Source organism: Euphorbia lathyris, chromosome 2 (assembly GCF_963576675.1).
Source record: "Euphorbia lathyris chromosome 2, ddEupLath1.1, whole genome shotgun sequence".
Taxonomy (NCBI): Eukaryota; Viridiplantae; Streptophyta; class Magnoliopsida; order Malpighiales; family Euphorbiaceae; genus Euphorbia; species Euphorbia lathyris.
In genome coordinates, this window is record NC_088911.1 from 116717349 (window position 1) to 116737787 (window position 20439).

General features: G+C 34.6%; 3 protein-coding genes and 1 long non-coding RNA gene across 10 annotated transcripts; 2 read left to right on the forward strand and 2 right to left on the reverse strand.

Annotated features, from left to right (window-relative positions):
• The first annotated feature begins 1760 nt into the window (after positions 1-1760).
• On the forward strand, positions 1761-6045 carry LOC136219624 (uncharacterized). Of its 4 annotated transcripts, XR_010684208.1 has the most exons (7): positions 1761-2204; positions 2324-2460; positions 2926-3107; positions 3714-4011; positions 5223-5380; positions 5626-5736; positions 5907-6045. It is a non-coding gene; the product is annotated as an uncharacterized lncRNA (long non-coding RNA). The 4 variants fall into 4 exon arrangements; XR_010684207.1 differs by having other exon boundaries at positions 5223-5736; XR_010684209.1 differs by having other exon boundaries at positions 5223-5736; positions 5864-5992.
• LOC136219619 (ankyrin repeat-containing protein NPR4-like) lies at positions 3699-6587 on the reverse strand. Of its 2 annotated transcripts, none has more exons than XM_066007090.1 (4): positions 5960-6587; positions 5210-5730; positions 4475-5114; positions 3699-3835 (listed from the first exon to the last, which is right to left on the reverse strand). In XM_066007090.1, coding segments are annotated over exons 1-4 (1791 nt in total). In that variant the 3' UTR covers positions 3699-3833. The 2 variants fall into 2 exon arrangements, with proteins under 2 accessions (XP_065863162.1, XP_065863161.1); XM_066007089.1 differs by lacking the exon at positions 3699-3835 and adding an exon at positions 4095-4274.
• A 3163-nt stretch (positions 6588-9750) lies between these two features.
• Positions 9751-13015, forward strand: LOC136219622 (ankyrin repeat-containing protein At5g02620-like). 2 transcript variants are annotated; one of them, XM_066007100.1, is made up of 4 exons: positions 9751-10422; positions 11310-11878; positions 12001-12085; positions 12217-12341. In XM_066007100.1, the coding sequence occupies exons 1-3, from the start codon at positions 9804-9806 to the stop codon at positions 12058-12060; spliced, it is 1248 nt and encodes a 415-aa protein (XP_065863172.1). In that variant the 5' UTR covers positions 9751-9803; the 3' UTR covers positions 12061-12085; positions 12217-12341. The 2 variants fall into 2 exon arrangements, with proteins under 2 accessions (XP_065863172.1, XP_065863171.1); XM_066007099.1 differs by lacking the exon at positions 12001-12085 and having other exon boundaries at positions 12217-13015.
• Positions 13016-13870: 855 nt separating this feature from the next.
• Positions 13871-19350, reverse strand: LOC136219618 (ankyrin repeat-containing protein NPR4-like). Of its 2 annotated transcripts, none has more exons than XM_066007088.1 (4): positions 18477-19350; positions 17726-18246; positions 16930-17632; positions 13871-16837 (listed from the first exon to the last, which is right to left on the reverse strand). In XM_066007088.1, the coding sequence occupies exons 1-3, from the start codon at positions 19108-19110 to the stop codon at positions 16970-16972; spliced, it is 1818 nt and encodes a 605-aa protein (XP_065863160.1). In that variant the 5' UTR covers positions 19111-19350; the 3' UTR covers positions 13871-16837; positions 16930-16969. The 2 variants fall into 2 exon arrangements, with proteins under 2 accessions (XP_065863160.1, XP_065863159.1); XM_066007087.1 differs by having other exon boundaries at positions 16993-17632; positions 18477-19343.
• Positions 19351-20439: the final 1089 nt, after the last annotated feature.

Below are 20439 nucleotides of genomic sequence, written 5' to 3' on the forward strand. Positions count from 1 at the left end.
TATCACGCCCTCCCACGCGGTAAGGCGTGTGGCTATCACGCCCGACCAGACAGTGAGACGTGACAGCCACACGTCCGCGTGTCGAGAGAGCAAAAAAAATATCTTTTTCCCACCCTTAACTCATGAAAGGGCATTTTCATCCTTTCACGGGGATAGGGGTGGGAATTTGGGGCTGGGTTTAACAACACCCTATTATTATCATGAATAATTAAAAATCGGAAAGTATTTTCCATAATCAAATGCAGTTGATGTCTCACTCTCCTTAAGAGAGGTTAGGGATTGGATACTCATCTCTCGCATGATCTACCAGTTTATCTAGTACTTAAACATTCTTTGGGCTTTTAGGGAACAAGGATTAATCTAGATGTGTATAAACATAAAATGAATAGTTTAAACTTAAAATAATAAATCGTAACGTTGTAAAAAATAATAGATGCTAATCGAGAAGACATGACCCTCAAAGATTAATCAGAAATTAATTAGAGATTATTCATATTTGTAATTTTGCATGTTCTTATTTATTAAGAAACAAATTATGATATAAATGTATATACTATTTAGAACTAATAATATAAAATCATTTAATATAGACTTTAAAATATGCGAACAATATTTCAACAACAATATCATTAAAACAACTAACATAAGTAAAAGATAATGTGTATAAGTAATATAATTCACGAAAATCTATGAAACTGGTAGATGTGATTAATCCTGAAATAAAAATGGATATAGAAATATATAATAGCAAAAAAATTGGAGTAACTGACATTAAGTGAAAGTATGTGAAGTTTATGAAACACTTAAACACGGTTTAGAAAGAGAGGAATCTGAGGTATTTATTAGCAGTTTAATATAGATTTCGTCTATATTGATGTTCGTTTTCCAGAATACAACAAAATACTTAAGCGAATTCTTACCGTGCGTAATTTGTTATCACCGAGATAGAAAAGTATAAAGTATGAACGAACAGAAAGTAGAATTATTTCAGAGAGAAGAAATCGAAGTTTCGTTTTTGTTGGTATATGTAATTTGACAATTCAAATCTATATAAATAGATCTCGAATTGACATGATTGTTGATGAACGGAGATGATTATTCACGAAGGCAGGTATTTGTTGGAATTTATACTTCCTGTTTACCGAGAGGAAATTTCTCCATAACCCATCTTTGCTTTTAAGACAATATACATAATAATCATACCAGCACTAATTCACAGGACACAATCAAAACTCCGAAGTTAAAACGTACTCAAGCGAGAATAATATTAAAATGGATGACCTCTTGGAAAGTCGTCGCATCCCAGAACTTTTTTATTTCAAAAAAAAGTATACATAGTAATATTTTGTACTATCATCAATCAACATATTACCTCATCTAATTGGAATACATTTAAGTTATAATCAATTTAGAATAAAGTGATACCTTTTAAATTAAGGGAAAAAATGGTATTATTATTTACCGCTTTTAAATTACTTATCACCGTCCTTATTTAGACAATTTTACCCTTTTATAAAAAAAAATCAAAACTGAAAAATTTAAGTTTAAAAAAAACACGAAATTTGGCCTAGGCGGGTGTCGGATCCGTCCAACCAATCGGTTGGGCGGATCTAGCACCCACCCAACCAATGGCTTGGGCGGATCCAGCACCCACCCAACCAATGTACTGGTGGGTGCTGGATCCACCCAACCCATTGTTCTATTTTTAGCTATGAAAAACGATAAATTGGTCTATTATTTGTGATGAAAATGCAAAAGTTTTCACTTTTTGTGACGAAAATTTTTATTGTTTACAACTCATAATCATTCATTTTTGGGGTTTAGGTAATTATTTTTATAATTTCAATTATTATTGTTTGGGTTTGTGATTTTGGAAGAGAATTTTTAGTTTTTAATTAAAATTATGAGAAGAATGGGGTGGTATTTAGCATTTCACAGAAAAAATCCAACTTAGCTGCATCTTTCATCTCTGTTTCTCTGTACTCAAGAACTAGTAGTTTTTTTTATTTTTTCTGTTACCGCTTTTTCTCTCTCTCTCTTCAAAGGAGCTAACAGAATTAGAAGTAAAAGAATAGCCCTAACTGATATCTTTGTTATAAAACTGACAAGATCCTTCATGGAAGTATTGTTGCTTCCTTAAATTGCCATACCTTTGATGGATCCAGAATTCAGGGATGTTTGGGGCGCTATCTGGTGATCTGCAGGTCTCAATTGATATTTTTTGGTGCTTTTTGCATACTCAACTTTTACGGAATTTCTTTAAGTCTGTTTGATGTGTCCGTTCTAATCTCTTATGATGTTTTTGTTGATCATTTGTATGAAGGCTAGTTATCGTATAACTGGTACAAGGATGGGAAATAAATCACAACAGTGAAGGATGAGAATGGTTATCCTTGCTTTTCGTTGGTTAATAAAGCTAGTGGTCAAGCCGTGACGCATTCCATTGGAGCCACTCACCCTGTAAGACATCTATCAGATCACTTACTTGCTAGAAATTCATTCTACAACTGTTAAAAGTTCAAAATTTAAATCTTGTAAATCAAAATATTTGAAATAGTGTTCTTTTCAGTTGCAACTGATCAGAAAGAGTAATAGACAATTTGACCTTTCTGAGAACCTAGCATTGACATGAGAGGGTAATGTATAGCCTTGTTCCCATGGAACTTGTGGGTTTTAAATAACTTGTTGTAGAATAGAAAAGTGTGACAGTCGGGAGTGTAATCTCAGTGTAAATTTCTTTTTCTTGAAAATATCATGGAAATAAACTAGGTTTATGTTCATGTTGTTGACTAATGAAGATGCTGTTAAACTCGCCCACATATTCAGCAGAGGTGAATTTTGTGGGGGTTCTTTTCATAATCATTGAGTTTCTCATAACCAAATTCTGTTAAGAATCAACTGAAGTGATGTTTTATTAACTCCCAGTATGCGAGGAAAATTTTCAGATTGTCTACTGACAAGGGGCGAAAGCACACAAGTCCATGGGTATATAGCCATTAGGCCTATTTTTCATTAACAAAGAATGAGCTCAGACTCTAGCAATGCAACTTGATAAATTTTCAGTTGATGCACTTATGTTGAATAACAGCTCTGTCCCAGCCTCTCAGGTGTGTACTTTATTTACACGTTTTATTTCTGATGTCCTGATTTCTTAAAGATCTTTACCTATATTGGTCAATATCTTGAGTACGTATAAGCTAGCTAACATGGATATTGACTTGATTTAGAATAGTAGAAAACAAGGTTGATTAAGGGAGTTTTGTTAGCATACATTACATCTGTTTACATAGGATTATTTCTCTATAAGTCAACATTGATGTGCTAGATTAGTGTGTAATTAGTTTGGGTAATCTGGGTAATTAGCTTTGTTAATCCTGATTCTGCATCTGCTATATATATTGCAGAATCTGTATTTGTTCTTGACATCTTTTTTCCCAGAAATAATAACAGAACCATTTTGTAAACTCTACAAGTTTGTCACTTAGTATGCTGGGATACAAAGCAATATGACACTGATTCCTTTGTGTGTGAACAAATGTCCCTTAATGATTGAGTAAAAAGCCATTAAGCTTTTTTTTTTATTATTCTCATCAAACTTGTAAAAGTAATCTTAATTAGGGATTGTAATTTAGTAAAACAGGGAACTGATTAATGCTTTCCTAAATCATCAAGGATAAAAAAAAATGAACCTTAAATAATTTTCTTGCTTATAGAATGTCAAGTAAGATCCAATGTCAACCCTTACGGATCGAAAGGGGCCAGGTGGCTTGAGCACCTATTAGTCGTAAGAGAACGCTGGAAATCCACGAAGCTGTGTACAAAGCTTCAACTTTTTCTGCAAAAGCAGGCAAAATATATCAACCCATAGATCACCAGAGAGCACCTTTATCAATGAATCTTGGACCCGTCAATGAATGTCAATTGTCAAGCTGTCAACATGGCAATTCTCATTTGGCAGTAAACAGTTGGAGTTCACTAACATTACATCTCTGCCAAAGGAGAATTGCACAGGTATTCTCTCAACTGTCATGCAGCCCCAAATTTTCAGAACTTGAAATGCTCCTTTATATGCATTCGCACATTGACATTGGATACACAATAAATAGTGAGATGATTTTCATGCATCACGAAATGAAATCAAAAGTAAGTTGATGTTCACATCTCATTGTTCAGAGCACAGTTAGTATTACAAATTTGACGTTTTATGAATCCACCTAACTGCCACCAACATCACCGTAGCTTTATTTTCAACCTCCAGCAATTGCAGCAGCAAGCTTGAAAGGAAATTAAAAAACAAACGCAAAAATCATGAAAATTTTATTTTATCTTGTTTTATGCATTGAAATAATAGTTAAAAGAAAAAGTAAAGTTGAAAGATATCAGGTGTTAGTAATTTTACAAAATTAATTTTTTCTTTAATTTTGATGAATTTTCTAATTTTGTTTTATTTACTAGAGAAACAATTTATACTCACAAAGATATTGAGGAGCAGAATCTAAGAGCCGGCCAAGAGATTCAGTTATAGATGAGCTGTGGTATTCAATTCTGTCGCGTTTGAGGAAGTCGAAAATAAGCCTAATGATGGTGTAAGACACGTGAACAAAAAAGGTTAATCCAATGACACAAGTGGCAATGGCAAGCCCCTTTGAATGTGCTAAAACAGCATAAGTTCCTGTAACAAATGCAAATACCATCGCTCCCATTGCTAGCACTACGAACCAAAACGCTGATCTTATTAACCAGTAGTATCGCTCTTTATAACCTAACATTACCATTAGGAAATGTATAAACACGGATGAAGTAGACAACACCATGGCTATTGCATCTGTTAAAACAAAAGCTTTAAAAGCTAGATTTCTGCTTAAGATAGGAGTGCCCTCCAGCTTTGAATTGTTTTCATCGCTTTTGTAACCACCTGGTAAGGTAAATGCAGCTGCAAATGTTACTGTTGCTACAAGTGCTGCAACCACCAGATGCGAGTCTTTGGCATTTTCCAATTTAGGAATTACTTGTTCTTCTCTCTCCTTTTTCACTTCTTTCCAATGTTTTCCCACTTCAATTTTTTCCCCTAATGGACCTCTACCAAGTTCTTTCATCCATTCAAGGATTTGTTTCTGCACTTTAGTGAAACACATGCTATTCAGTTTAGGGATTGAAAAAAAAAAATAGAACTTCAAGTGTAGTTTTAATTTTGTTAAGAAATGCTGACCTTGTCTCTGTAGGTCTCTCGTGGTGAACGCATGGAGCTTATCTGATAAAAAATTTGAGGAGGAAAGCCTGATTTGTCACTATAAATCCAAGACAAAAGGGGTGTGTTCCGGCGAGATACCATAAGTAGATGTAATGGTGTGAACCCTCTGATATCTTGCCCAATTATAAGGTACTTGAGTGCTGGATGTTTTAAAATTGCTTTTACTGCTTCTTCAGATTTGCTTATCACTGCATAGTGAAGAACGTTCCAACCTCGAACATCACTGATTTCACAGCATTCTGGGCATCTATCAATTATTTCTTTCATTACGCCTACTTGGCCTCTACCAGATGCAATGTGAAGTGCTGTTCGCTTCCTATCTTTGTCGGTAGCATAAGCAGAGTGTTCATCTTTTTCTAGTATTTTTCTTGCAGCCAGTACATTATCTACATACGCAGCACAATGAAGTGGAGTCCACCCACCTTCATCTGCTGTGTTCACAAAGCCACCCAGTTTGCTCAACATCAAATCATACAAACCTACAGGTAATCCTCAAAACATAACAATTGTAAATGCCTTAATGAGGAAAATCAGAAAAGAAAAGGCAAAAAACTTAGTCTATTTGGTTCTGCCGTTCATATAGAGTTGTTGCTAACTGTTTATCCTTGGTAGATAATAGAAGTAGTTGTTTTTACTTCTGTTTCTCAATACTTAGGAGAATGAAAAGCAAAAATGAGCTGCATAAAGGAGAATGAAACGGTCACTTACTATCGTTTCGAAAGTAGACAATGACAGCAGCATGGAGAGCCGTTTTACCCCTCGGACCACTGTATGATGGCGGTTGGAACTTTTTCAAGATTGCAACGGTGATCTTCACACAGGGAAGACGGGCAGCTAGGTAAAGTGGAGTTTCTCCAGATAAATTGGCTGTGTAAGCAAAACTAGGATCTTCATGTTTCAGTATTTCTTGCACAACATCAAGACAACCACCTCTAATTGCCAGATGCAAGGCTGTTTCTTTCTGTTTATTTGTTTTCCTCAGCATCCGCCTGGTTGAAGCTGCTTCTTCTTCGCCGGTCTCCAAATCTCTATGAATTGACTTTTTTGCTTCCTTAATAAGCGATAACACTATCTCAAGATGGCCATACTTCGCTGCAATGTGTAATGGAATATCACCACCATTATCGACCTGCCACAGTAAGTCCGGGCACTGTCTAAGAGCTTGCTGTACGAAGTTTGTTGATCTTTTACTTGGAGAGTTAAGGTGGATATGAAGAATTCTTGAACGACCAAGAGGGTGTGGTGAATTCTTAAACACTTCAAAGTTGCCCATTGTTGCAGCCTTGTACAAACTGGTATCCATGGGTCTGCCATCGGCACTAGAAGAAGTAGACATTATTTTAGTAGAAAGTGGGAGCAGGAGGGGCTCCAATAAATGAGTGAACTTGCTAAAAGTAAAGATGATGTGATGTCTACTTTCCTTTTTGCGTATGACTTTAAACTATTCTAATCCTATCATCACATACAAACCACGTATTTGGTTTTGTTAACTGGGGCCTCATTTTGAACTTGAATTTGTATGCAATTGTGGGGCATACTGTCAAATACTCTTATCTATATTAATGGATATTTTGTTTAATGCTCATATGAGCATTATCCTGCGTTGAGTTAACTTGGATAAAGTTTATCTAATTTTAAAAAGAAGTCGGACGAAGTTTATATCGTAACCCAAAACGAACCTAAGTCGATTTCAAGTTGTAAGGAAGTCAGGTGAAGTTCATTCGACTTCCTTTATGGTTAATATTGGTTAAGGATCTTTCTCTTGATTAATATATTTCATTTTCTCTTAATAATAATACTAAAAAAACTCAATAATACATATATAATAATTACCATATAAAAAATATATTTAAATTATAATATTAAATTATTATAAAATTGATTATTTATTTTTAACTAAAAACATATTAAATAATAATATAATTTTATTACTAATATTTTATTCTTTTCAGATGTTATGTTTAGGGTTTACAGTATTGCTTCTCGAGAAAACAATTAGAATTGCCAAACATGCTCCATACATACTGTATCATTAATTCATTATTTGATTTCTCATTTGTTTCCTTATATCAAATTGACCAGTATACTCTACTACCATTCATTATTTGATTTCTCCTCTATTTCCTTATATCAAATTGACCAGTATACTTTACTACCACTTAATCGTTGTTATTTGTACACTTTTGTTTTTAATATCAATCATCTTTTAATGGGATAAGAACTTCTTTTTTAATTTGTTGAGTGTATTAGTTTTGGAGTACGTAGATAATTTGAGAAGTCCATATTTATTTTTAATATAGAAAAATCTAAATAAAGTTCAGTGATTTTATTGAAACAAAATAAAACTCACTGACCTTTTAAAACTGATTCCAAATCTCTGTAACCGTTTGAGCATTTTACCTTATCTTTAACGATTCTAAGCTAAGACAAATGTTACTTTTATCTAGCAGAAAATTTGAACAAGCTGATTTCATCATTATTTGATCATCATGTCTGACCTTCCAAACAAATTTGTCGATAAACTGAAACATATTAGTGCATTTGGCAGTTTCTTTGAAGTTGTGTTACTCATGCTGGCAATATTTTAGACACTTTGACAGTATATTTGATGCGGACATCTCCATCATGAGACCCAGAGTGGGAGAGACCAAGGGCGATGGGTTGCCGTGAAAGAGGGACGAGGTGGAGTTCAAATATCCAAAGGGCAGAATTGAGGTGACACGCCGTGTCACTCGGCGTGCAGAGCTCGTGTGAATCAAGGATAAAATACCGTGGAACATCAGAACTGGACCCACATGCCATGTGGATTGCCACACTCTTTATTACTGTTATGCCACTACCTTATATACTGTTTTTTCATTAGGCTTATTATCATCTTTGCCACTTCCACATCTATCCCCATACTACCCCTATCTTTAACCTTTCAAGTTGTAACCTTAGTGGGGATATTGTAGTACTTTTGCACACCTTTATGAGAGGTATATAATGTTCCTTATCTTTGTAATTAAAATAACTTTTATGAAATCAAGAATTATAGCCCCCATTGGAGGTTGAATTTATTTTATTGGAATCTTCATCCTTCAAGTTTAAGCTTGAGAATATAGTTTTCTTTGTTGGTTTAAGATTAAAACTTTCATGTCGATTTTAATCTGTAACAATATTTTTATTATTTTATATATGGGAGACTTAGTTATTGTATGTTCACAGATTTATTGTAACTGTGGTAATAAATAAATATATAATGCATAATTGATATTTGGAAGGTCTGATGTGATAGTTAAATAACGGTCAATTTAGTCCATTCAAATTTTTCATTACATATAAAATTGATCTTGCTTATAGAAACATTAACACCTGGTACATTATTTGGATGCTGAATTGTACAAGGCTGCAGTTGAAGGCAACATAAACACCTTGAAAAGATATGCAGAAACTTCAGAGCTCTCAATGACTCCAAAACAGAACACAATCCTGCACATCCATTTAATCTCTGCGAGTAAACGATCACTCACTTTTGTGAAAGAGGTGCTTGCTATGCATCCAAAGCTTCTATTACCTATCAATATCAATGGTGACACCCCATTGCATATTGCAGCAAGGTATGGCCATTTTGACATAGTGAAAGTGCTAATTGAATAGGCCAAGACACAAGTTAAAGATTCAGAGAGTAAAGTAGGAGCAGTAAAGCAGATGCTGAGGGATGAGTAATAGAAAGAAAGACCGCTTTGCATGAGGCAGCAGCACGAAATAATCATTTGAAAGTTGTGAAATTGTTAACTCATCAACACCCTCATTTTGCATATTTGGCTAATGGTAATAAGAAACTCCGGTTTATCTTGCTGCTGCAAAAGGGTATTTGTATGTGGTGATTGAATTGTTACATACTTGCACATCAGTGGCTTTTGGTGGCCCTAGTGGTAAAACAGCTTTGCATGCTCCGGTTATATTTATCGTGTTACTTATATAGTTACATATAGTTAATAAAAAATTTACGAAAGTGCTCCATTTATCGATAAATTCGTTTAGAAGATCTAATGTAACACTTAAATAATAGTCAAATTAGATTTTTCAAATTCTCGGTAATATAGACTAAAATTAATCTTGTTTTAAAACGTTGGTGCAAAATTTGCACTTCTTAACAAACGGTAGAATCATTTGATCTTTTATCCTGAAATATAAACTTTTAAATACAAAACAGCTTTTATCTCTGATTTGGTTTAAGATGTAAGCAGTAGACGAAGAGGGGGCGGCGCTTGTGTTTCCTTTGAGAGAAAACTAGGGGTGCTGCTCTTAGAATTCGACTTTTATAATCATATATAAATAAAACGTGTGATGTTTTGTCTTTTTCTTTTCTTATCATTTCAATACTATAAAACAAAGGCATTTATTAGTTTTTTATTATGTCCCATTCAAATTATTTTGATTTTGTTTGTATTAGAAGTAGTGGTAATACTTTACTGACATCTTGTATGGACATACTTTGTTTTGCTGATGTAGTATTTGGATAAAACTAAGAGGAGAGCTCTTGTTTCATGTCTGGAAAACCTTAAAGATGAAGAATGATTCACCATTTATCACTTTCATTGATTCTACATTGTACAAGGCTGCAGCCAAATCCCAAATTGATCCATTCAAATCTTATTCAGATCCTCTAGATCTTCTACTTACCCCAACAAAGAACACCATTCTTCATATTAACATCACCCAGAGAACTCCTTCTATTCCCTTTCTGGAACATATTCTTACCAAGTGTCCATCACTGCTACTCAAGACCAATAACAAAGGTGAAACTCCTTTACATATGGCAGCAAGGCATGGCCATGATACTATTGTTCAATTTCTCATTCAATCGTCGAAAGATCAGCACCAAGACATTGAGACCGGAGCAGGGGCTGCGAGGGCAATGCTGAGGATGGAAAATATAAGCGAGGAAACAGCTTTACATGAGGCAGCAAGACATAACCATACAAATGTGGTTCAAGTTTTGATTGCAGAAGATCCTGATTTTACATACTCTGCGAATAAAGCTGGGGAAACACCTCTTTACCTGGCTAGTGAGAGAGGATATCGGAGGATTGTGCTCCGGATTTTAGATACTTGTACCTCAGTTTCTTACCATGGTCCCAATGGCAGAACAGCTTTGCATGAAGCAGTAATAAGAAATGATTCTGGTACGCTTCAATTAATTATTTTCAAGTCAATTTGTTTGTCTCTTTGATTCAAGGGCAGAACTAGGGGGTTGAGGTAGGCTGGGGCCCTCGCAGGCTGCGAGAGAATTTGAGAAAAAAAAATTTACAAAAATTCTGATAATATTTTTGGAAGAATTATATTCATCTTTGCTGGGATTTTTTTAGCAAGAGGAAGAAGATAGACAGCTTTCCTTATTTGCATTAAGAATTAATAAAACGACGTCGTTTCACTAAAAGCAAAATAAGCGTGAAAATGCAAATAAGGAAAGCTGAGTATTACTCACTCCTATGCCTTTCGAGAGTTGTTAATCAATCAATTGAACAATTTTATCTTTGATGTGAGAAATGATAAAAATTTATTTGAACTTAAAGATATTAGGGAGCTTGCTATTAAGATGGCTGCCACAAATAGACAATTGGTGCATCCGTTAGTTTATCGACTTATTGAGCTATCTTTGGTATTATACCTATCGTGACGGTTACTGTTGAGCGAGTGTTTTCAGCAATGAACATTATCAAGACTGATTTGCGTAACAAGATAGGAGATAAATAATTGAATGACAGTATGGTGGTATACATCGAGAAAGATATGTTTGTAAACATATAAAATAAACCTATTATGCAACGTTATCAAAAATTGTACAAACCTAGGATTCAGTTGTCGGCTCTTAGCACCGCTAGTACGAAATAGACATATAATAATATTTATTTAATTTTGAATTCTTTTTTGACGTTTTGAAATTTTTTTTTACTAATATATTTGAGCCTTGTGTCATCTGGGGTCCTGGTTCCGCCACTGCTTTGATTGATCGCATACTGTATTTTGTAAGCATAGTAATATTATATGCCATCTGGTTTGTATGTTGTAGAAATGACAAGAAAAATTCTAGAAACAAAGAAGAGTCTTGTGAAAGAAGTGGACCAACAAGGATGGACTCCACTGCATCACGCATCACATTTTGGGCACCTTTCAATAGTGAAACAACTACTAGAATGTGATAAATCTGTGGCTTATATCAGTGACAAAGATGCAAAAATTCCACTCCACCTTGCTGCTGCTGGTGGTGGTGGCAAAAAGTACAAAGAAGTGGTGCGTTCTATTCTTCAACACTGCCCTGATTGCCATGAACTAGTAGATCGGAATGGCCGAAATGTTCTTCACTTTGCTGTGGAGAGCAAAAGTTGTTCATTCTTGAATGATATATTCAAGCTGATGTACAATGATTATGATGGTGATTATTTTCCATCACTAGCCAACCTTATAAATGAAAAAGACATTGATGGGAATACACCACTTCATTTGGCAGCTACTTATTGCATTGACAGTTATCTTTTGATATGGCATCCCCTTGTTGATAGGATGGCTCTTAATAACAACAATTCCAGTGCCTTGGATCTTCTTTTAGCAAATAGTGATCAACATTCACATGGATACAAGGTATGGAAATTATTTCATCTCCTTGCTTCCCACATTTTTAACTCGGCTAAAATATCATTTGACATTTTACCGTTTTAGGGTAGTTTGTAACGAATATTGATTGGAACATTTGTGCATATTAGGAATATTCGTCGTCGTCATATATTTCGCAGACACATTCTTTGACTACTCCAAACCCGTAAATAGTTTACAAACTGTCCTAAAATGGTAATTTTTTTTGTCCAAATAGCACAAACTGTAATAGACTATTGATGTATTACATGCCAATGAACTAATAATAGCTTTTATTATAATCTCAATTAAACCAAAAGCTTATTAGAATTTGTGACATGTCGTAGGGCGGGACTCTACAAAAATTGAAGAAGGGTGGATACGGGAAAAGCCAGCGAAATTTCATTAAGGAAAAAGATAGATTGGCTGGAGCTATAGACATGGAAGAGTTAGAAAGACTGAAAAATGCACATATGGTAGTAGCAGCACTGATAGCGACGGTAACATTCGCGGCAGGATTTACCGTGCCCGGTGGTTACAACGGGGAACAAGGCAGTGCAATATTATCAACAAATGGAGCTTTTAAAACTTTTATTGTCACAGATGCTCTAGCTTTACTTTTGTCTACTTGTGCTCTATTTTTCCACTATACTTTGGGGCTTGATGGAGTGAGCAAGAGAAAGATGGAACAATACATTAATTTTGCTGCTTTCTTTATAATGCTTGCTATTATGTTCATGCTTATGGCTTTCGCCGCTGGTGTCTACGCAGTTTTACCCCATTCCTCAGATATTGGAGTTGCCATTTGTGTCATCACAAGCTTTTTTGTCTTAATTTGTTACTCCCCCTTCAATCGTATATTCGATGATGCAGTGGCGGAGCCAGCTCAGGAGCTCCGCCCCACCCCGGCCACCAACTCCATCCTTGAGTCATAATGGGTCTACCCCTTATAGTCGCGCTAATATTGGTTTATATTTATATTTTGTAGTGTTATGTTGGGTTTATATTTACACTTTGTAGTGTTATATTGATATTTCAAAGTTGTTAGAGTTGGTTTAAAATGTGTCTTTTAATACAAGAGGTTGTTACAAAATTCAGAAATTTGTTCCATATTTTGTATTTAATTTAAATGGATGTTTTATTCTAGATGTATGTAAATTATAGTGTAAGTTAATCATAGTTAGTATCTAGATGTTTATAGAAGGGTTAAGAATATAGTTGTATGGTTGTCATATTGTTATTGTTCGAGATTTTTTGAATTAGCATAAATAGAAATAATGTATCCCTCTCTAGAATGAGAGTTTAATCTATTTCACTATATTGTGTGCATCTATTTATTCTCAGTAATTACTAGAAAAATAGAATGTGTAAGTCTTTCTCTTCTCAAAATTTTTTAGGCAGTATAAGAGCATTCGTCTTAAGGATCTGCCAATGGATCTTTTTTCTCAAGAGGAAATATCATCCAAGAATCAACTAGTTCCTCAATTGAATGGAAAATGGAAGCATACCTAGAATCTCTAGGTTTATGGGATGTAGTACGGAATGATACAGATCCACCACCTCTTCAGCAGAATTCGACTTTGGCTCAGATTAGGGCACATGAAGAGTTCAAGCAAAAAAAAAAAAAAAATTGCCAAGGTTCTTACTGCAATCCACCCTATTCTCTCAAATATAAATATAAAATCTCCAAAGCAAGCATGGAATAGATTGAAAGAAGAATAGGAAAGATACGAGTGAGTTAAGTCTGTAAGGTTATTCACTCTTATTAGGGAATTCAACTCACTAAGCATGAAAGAAGGTGAGTTGATATCCGAATATTCTTCAAGGTTGATGAATTTGGTTTTGGAAATCAAGCTGTTAGATAATAGTTTTTCAAATTCAAGAGTGAATGAGATGCTAATGGCAAGCCTCCCATTAAAATTTGAATCCAAAATTTCAGCAATTGAAGGTTTTTATTGATTGATTTGTGAATAACTAACATCCATAATAAACAACAACCAATAAACAAACAGTAAATAATAGCATACAAATTGATAGGACTATAAATGAAGGTATATATATATATAGGCCCCTAAACTAGAAATCCAAAATCAATCAGCCCCCTATTCTACACGAATGAGCAATTAGGTCTTCAATATTTGCATAACTCTCCAATCAAGCACAAAACCTATAGAAGTATCCTCTTCCTTCGCTGACAGATTAACCTCTTTTTCAATCTGTAATGGAGACTTACAAGTTTCATCTTCCTTTAGCGCGAGGTTTATGATCTCCATAAAAAAAATGAGGAATCAAGCAATTCGACAGGGATTAAAAGATTAGTATAGCATTCAAAATCTTTATAGAAATGCAGATGGATGAACTCAAGCGAAAAGTCTTCTCCCACAGAGAATCCTAAGCCAAATTCAACTGATAGAAATCATCTTTAATGATGCAATGATCCATCTGTTGTTTTTTTATTATTGGGATAAAGGTGAGGTTAGCAGAAAGAAGAGAAGGCTCAATATGTGAGGGACAAATAAAAGATGGAATAAAATGATCAATAGTAAGGATTGTAATATAAGAATGCGATGAAGATAATGGGAGAAAACTAGTTGAACAAATTAATAAGGAAATAAGTATTTGAATTAGGTGAAAAAATACTTATAATTACACGAGGTAAAGAAATAATAGGAAACTGAGTAGGAAGATACTTTAAACCTTTCTATTAGGTTGTGTTTAATTGAAAAATTTTACAAATATAGGGACCTAATTGCTCATTTGTGTAAAATGGGGACTAATTGACTTTAGACTTATAGTGTCACGTTCATAAAGATTTTAAATATTAGTTGAAGGTTAAAGAAAACTTTTAAAATTCTCCATTTTTAATCCACTAATTTTGTAGGATTTTGGAGGTTGAACTTTCTCCAATCTCAAGAAAGACTAATTGGAGACCCTACAATTTTTTTTTTTTTTTTTTTTGAAACAGAGTATTGTCATATTACCAACAGAAAAATCATCTTGATTTTGAAGATCAATTCTCGGATTTTACAGAAGGATAGGTGAAATCAAGGCAGAGTGGCAGAGATTCAATACATTAAAGGTGCATTGTAGCCAGAGCAAGGTTTTGATTTTAGTATCATAAACCCCCAATTTCGAGGCGAGTTCAAGTTTTTGGTTTCTTTCCGTAAGTTTTCTCTTTCTCTTTCTCAATTTCAGTTGTTTTCGTTGGTTTACGTCTCTCATTTTAATTCCCTCTTCAATTTCATTGCCATTTGTGTGAAGTTCTCTCTTAATTCTTAAAAGTTACAGCAGATTCCTTTGGGAAAAAAATTCCAACTTAGCTACATCTTCATCTCTATGAACAAACATCTTGATTTATCTGTCTGATGTAATCCTTTTATATTCTTATAATGTTTTTGTTGATCATTTGTATGAGGCTAGTTGTCATTGTAGAAGAACTGGTACAAGGATGAGAAATGCATCACACGATTGAAGGATGAGGACAGCCAGGAGTGCAATCTGAGTTTACATGTCTTCTTCCTTCTTGTAAAGTAAATGTCATGGAAAGAACTAGGTTTATGTTTTGTTATTTCAAATCAAATAATTTGAAAAGCATTACTAATGCGTTTCTCAAAACCAAAATTTGGAGTTTCTCAAATCAAATAATTGAAAGGTTTTTAAGATTCAATTAAAAGTGATGTTTCATTAATTCCCTGAGGCAGGGAAAATTTTCAGATTGTCTACTAAAAAGGGGCGGAAGCACACAAGTCCATCAGCATTAGCCCTTCGCGCATTTGTCAAAACGAAGAATGAGCTCGGACTCTAGCCATGCACTTTAAGAAATCTTCGGTTGATGCATTTTTGTTGAATAGCAGCTCTGCCTCTCAGGTGTGTACTTTATTTCTATGTTTCATTTCTGATATCCTGATCTTTTAAGATCTTTGCCTATATTGGTAAATATCTAGTATGTATAAGTTAGCTACCATGGATATTGACTTGATTTAGAATAGTAGAAAATGAGGTTGATTATGGGAGTTTGTCACTGAGTATGCTGGGAAACAAAGTAGTATGACACTGATTTCACTGTGTGAGACAAATGCCTCTGAATGGCTGATTAAAAAGCCACTGATTGATTCCTATCAAACTCGTAAAACTAATCTCCATTACGGATTGTAATTTAGTAAAGCAGGGAACTGATAGAATGAACTTGAGTATTTCTTGTTGATAGAATGTCAAGTAAGATCCAATGTCATCCGTGACGGATTCATGGGGGCCAGGGGGGCTTGAGTACGAAGCTTTAATTTTTTCTGCAAAAGCACCCAAATAATATTAATTGAGCACCCATAGCTCACCAAAGAGCACCGCATCCCAAGCATCCCCTGTCATTGAATCCCGGATCCGTCACTGAATGTCAATTGTCAAGCTATCAACAGTGTAATTGAAGAATAAGGCAGCTCTCGTTTAGCAGTAAACAATTGGAGTTCACTAACACTACATCCCTGCCAAAGGAGAATTGCACAAGTATTCTCTCTGCTGCTATGCTGCCCCAATTTTTCAGGACTTGAAAGGTTTCTTTTTATGCATTGGCACATTAACATGGATATACAATAAATTGTGAAATGATTTCCATCCATCAAGAAGTGAAACCAAAAGTAAGTTGACAATTCTCGTTTGGCAGTAAACAGTTGGAGTTCACTAACACTACTTCCCTGCCAAACCAAAGGAGAATTGCACAAGTATTCTCTCTGCTGCTATGCTGCCCCAATATTTCAGAACTTGGAATACTCCTTTTTATGCATTCGCACATTACCATGGATATACAATAAATAGTGAAAGGATATCCATGCATCACGAAGTGAACCAAAAGTAAGTTGAAGTTCACATCTCATTGTTCATTAGTATTACAATTTTGACGTCTTATGAATCCACCAAAATGCCACCAACGTCATCTTAGCTTCTTTTTCAACCTCCGCCAATTGCAGCCACAAGCTTGAAAGGAAATTAAAAAAAAAAAGTTTCATGCATTGAAATAATAGTGTAAAAAGGGTTAAAGCTGAAAGATATCAGGTTTAGTAATTTACTGATTTTTTTTTGTTGAATCTTCTAATTTTGTTTTCTTTACTAGAGGAGCAAGTTATACTCACAAAAATATTGGGGAGCAGACTCTAAGAGCCGGCCGAGAGATTCAGTTGTAGGTGAGCCATGATTTTCAATTCTGTCGCGTTTGATGAAGTCCAAAATAAGCCTAACGGTGGTGTAAGACACGTGAACAAAGAAGGTTAATCCAATGACACAAGTGGCAATGGCAAGCCCCAATGAATGTGCTAAAACAGCATAAGTTCCTGTAACAAATGCAAATACCATTGCTCCCATTGCTAGCACTACGAACCAAAACGATGATCTTATTAACCAGTAGTATCTCTGTTTATATCCTAGCATTACCATTAGGAAATGTATAAACACAGATGAAGTAGACAGCACCATGGCTATCGCATCTGTTAAAACAAAAGCATGAAAAGCTAAATTTCTGATTAAGATAGGAGTGCCCTCCAGTTTTGAATTGTTCTCATCGCTTTTGTAACCACCTGGTAAAGTAAATGCAGCTGCGAATGTTACTGTTGCAACAAGTGCAGCAACTACAAGATGCGAGTCTTTGGCATTTTCCAATTTAGGAATTACTTTTTCTTCTCTCTCAATTTGCAGTTCTTTCCAATGTTTTCCCACTGCAATCGTTTCCCCTAATGGACCTCTACCAAGTTCTTTCATCCATTCTAGGATTCGTTTCTGCAATTTAGTGAAATACATGCTATTCTGTTTAGGGATTGAAAAAACAATAGAACTCCAAGTGTAGTTTTAGTTTTGTTAAGAAATGCTGACCTTATCTCTGTAGGTCTCTTGTGGTGAACGCATGGAGCTTATTTGATAGAAAATTTGAGGAGGAAAACCTGATTTGTCACTATAAATCCAAGACAAAACGGGCGAGTTCCGGCGAGATACCATAAGTAGATGCAATGGCGTGAACCCTCTGATATCTTGCCCGATTATAAGGTACTTGAGTGCTGGATGTTTTAAAATTGCTTTTACTGCTTCATCAGATTTGCTTATCACTGCATAGTGAAGAACGTTCCAGCCTCGAACATCACTGATTTCACAGCATTCTGGGCATCTATCAATTATTTCTTTCATTACGCCTACTTGGCCTCTACCAGATGCAATGTGAAGTGCTGTTCGCTTCCTATCTTTATCAGTAGCATAAGCAGAGTGTTCATCTTTTTCTAGTATTTTTCTTGCAGCCAGTACATTATCTACATAGGCAGCACAATGAAGTGGAGTCCACCCACCATCATCTGCTGGGTTCACAAAGCCACCCACTTTGCTCAACATCAAATCATACAAACCTACAGGTAATCCTCAAAACATAACAACTGTAAATGCCTTAACGAGGGAAATCAGAAAAAAAAAAAAAAAAAGCAAAAAACTTAGTCTATCTGGTTTTGCTTTCATGTATAGTTGTTGCTGTTTATTGTTGGTAGCTTAGCTGATAGAAGAAGTTACTTCAGCAGTTGTATCTCAATACTTAGAGAAAGGACAATGAAAAGCAAAAAGGAGCAATGAAACGGTGACTTACTATCGTTTAAAAAGTACACAATCACAGCAGCATGGAGAGCCGTTTTACCCCCTGGACCACCGTGTGATGGTGGTTTGAACTTTTTCAAAATTGCAATGGTAATCTTCCCATTGGGAAGACGGGCAGCTAGGTAAAGCGGAGTTTCTCCAGATAAATTGGCAAGGTAAGCAAAATTAGGATCTTCATGTTTCAAAATTTCTTGCACAACATCCAAACAACCACCTCTAATTGCCAGATGCAAAGCTGTTTCTTTCTGTTTATTTGTTTTCCTGAGCATCCGCCAGGTTGAAACAGCTTCTTCTTCGCCAGTCTCCAGATCTCTATGAATTTCCTTTTTTGCTTCCTCAAGAAGCAATAATACTATCTCGAGATGGCCATATTTGGCTGCAATATGTAATGGAATATCACCACCATTATCGACCTGCCACAGTAACTCCGGGCACTGTCTAAGAGCTTCTTGTACGAAGTTTGTTGATCTTTTACTTGGAGAATTAAGGTGGATATGAAGAATTCTGCTAATTCTTGAACGGCCAAGAAGGTGAGGTAAATTCTTGAAGGCATCAAAGTTGCCAATTGCAGCAGCCTTGTAAAAACTGGTATCCATGTGTCTGCCGTCGTCTCTAGCAGCAAACATTATTTCCGTAGAAAGTGGGAGCAGAGGGGGGCTTCAATAAAAGTAAGATGATGTCTACAGTCTTTCAGTGTCTTTTTTGTTGATGCCTTTAAACGACACTTATCCAATCCCTATCGTCACAAAGAATCCACACGGTCTGAATACTTTTAAGTAGTGGCCTGATTGCCGATATTTATGCAATTGAATTTGTAAAAGGTGTGGGGTAAATTCTATTCATTGGTCACTGGTCTATTGATTGGTCAATGGTCCGTGTCACTAAATTTAGTTTCTATAAAGTCACTCCATTTTTATTTTTTATTTTTAATTAAGTTATTTCGGTGGTTTAAAACTTATTTAAAAAGTTTGATTGGCTCTTCAACTTTCAAAGTGTTCTAATAGTCTCCTCAACTTGTATAAAATATTTAAACTTGTGCAAAAATAATAATCTGCATGTAGAAGTTGTGTTGCACGCGCTTATTACATAATTCACTGAATAGATTAAAAATGAAGTTTTTACTTACTCAATTGTAAAATTTGTTTCTCTAACATTAGAACTGTATATCTGACCTTGGTTGTTTTACTCTTTTTTAAGACGAGTGTAATAAATCTTTCACATTTAACTTATTTTTTTGCAACTGGGCGATTAATTGATTACATTTTACGCAAGTTCGGGAGGCTAACTGAACATTTTATACAAGTTAACTAATGTGTCTTTGAAAAATTTAAGCATTAAATTTTTATTTTGATCCACGTATCTTTGAAAATTTTAAAAATTATTTTCTAATGAGATAAAAGAAATTTAGTTAACCAATACAAATTTATTAATTTAATTCTATATTAATTGTATTTCTTATATCTTATAATAATGATTTATACAATGGAATTGATGGAGTAACTTTTATTAATGCTCCCAGTTTTTTGTTACTTCATTTACCGTTATAAATAACAAGTTTTAAAAATTATATAATATAGATCCAAGTGGGACATTGAGTTGATTATATATGATAAAGATACAAAGGAGTAATAATTGGATTGAAATAATTCTGGCAATGGATCCCTACACAAACCAAATTGGCTAAACATATGAATTTTGGTTAAAAGTTTATTTGACCTTTTTTTTTAAACAATTTTAAATGTTAGTTATTAAAAAAATTTAAAGATGTCTCCTTAGTCTTTTTCAACTTAAAAAGTGATTTATTGAATTTCCAAATTTACTAAAAAGTTTATTTTCTAAACTTATTAAAATTATCTATTGACTTTTAAAATTTAATTTAAGTGTACATATTTTAAGGATTTGGTTTTTAAAATCTGGTATATGATGCGGACATCTCCAATACGGATTTAATGAAA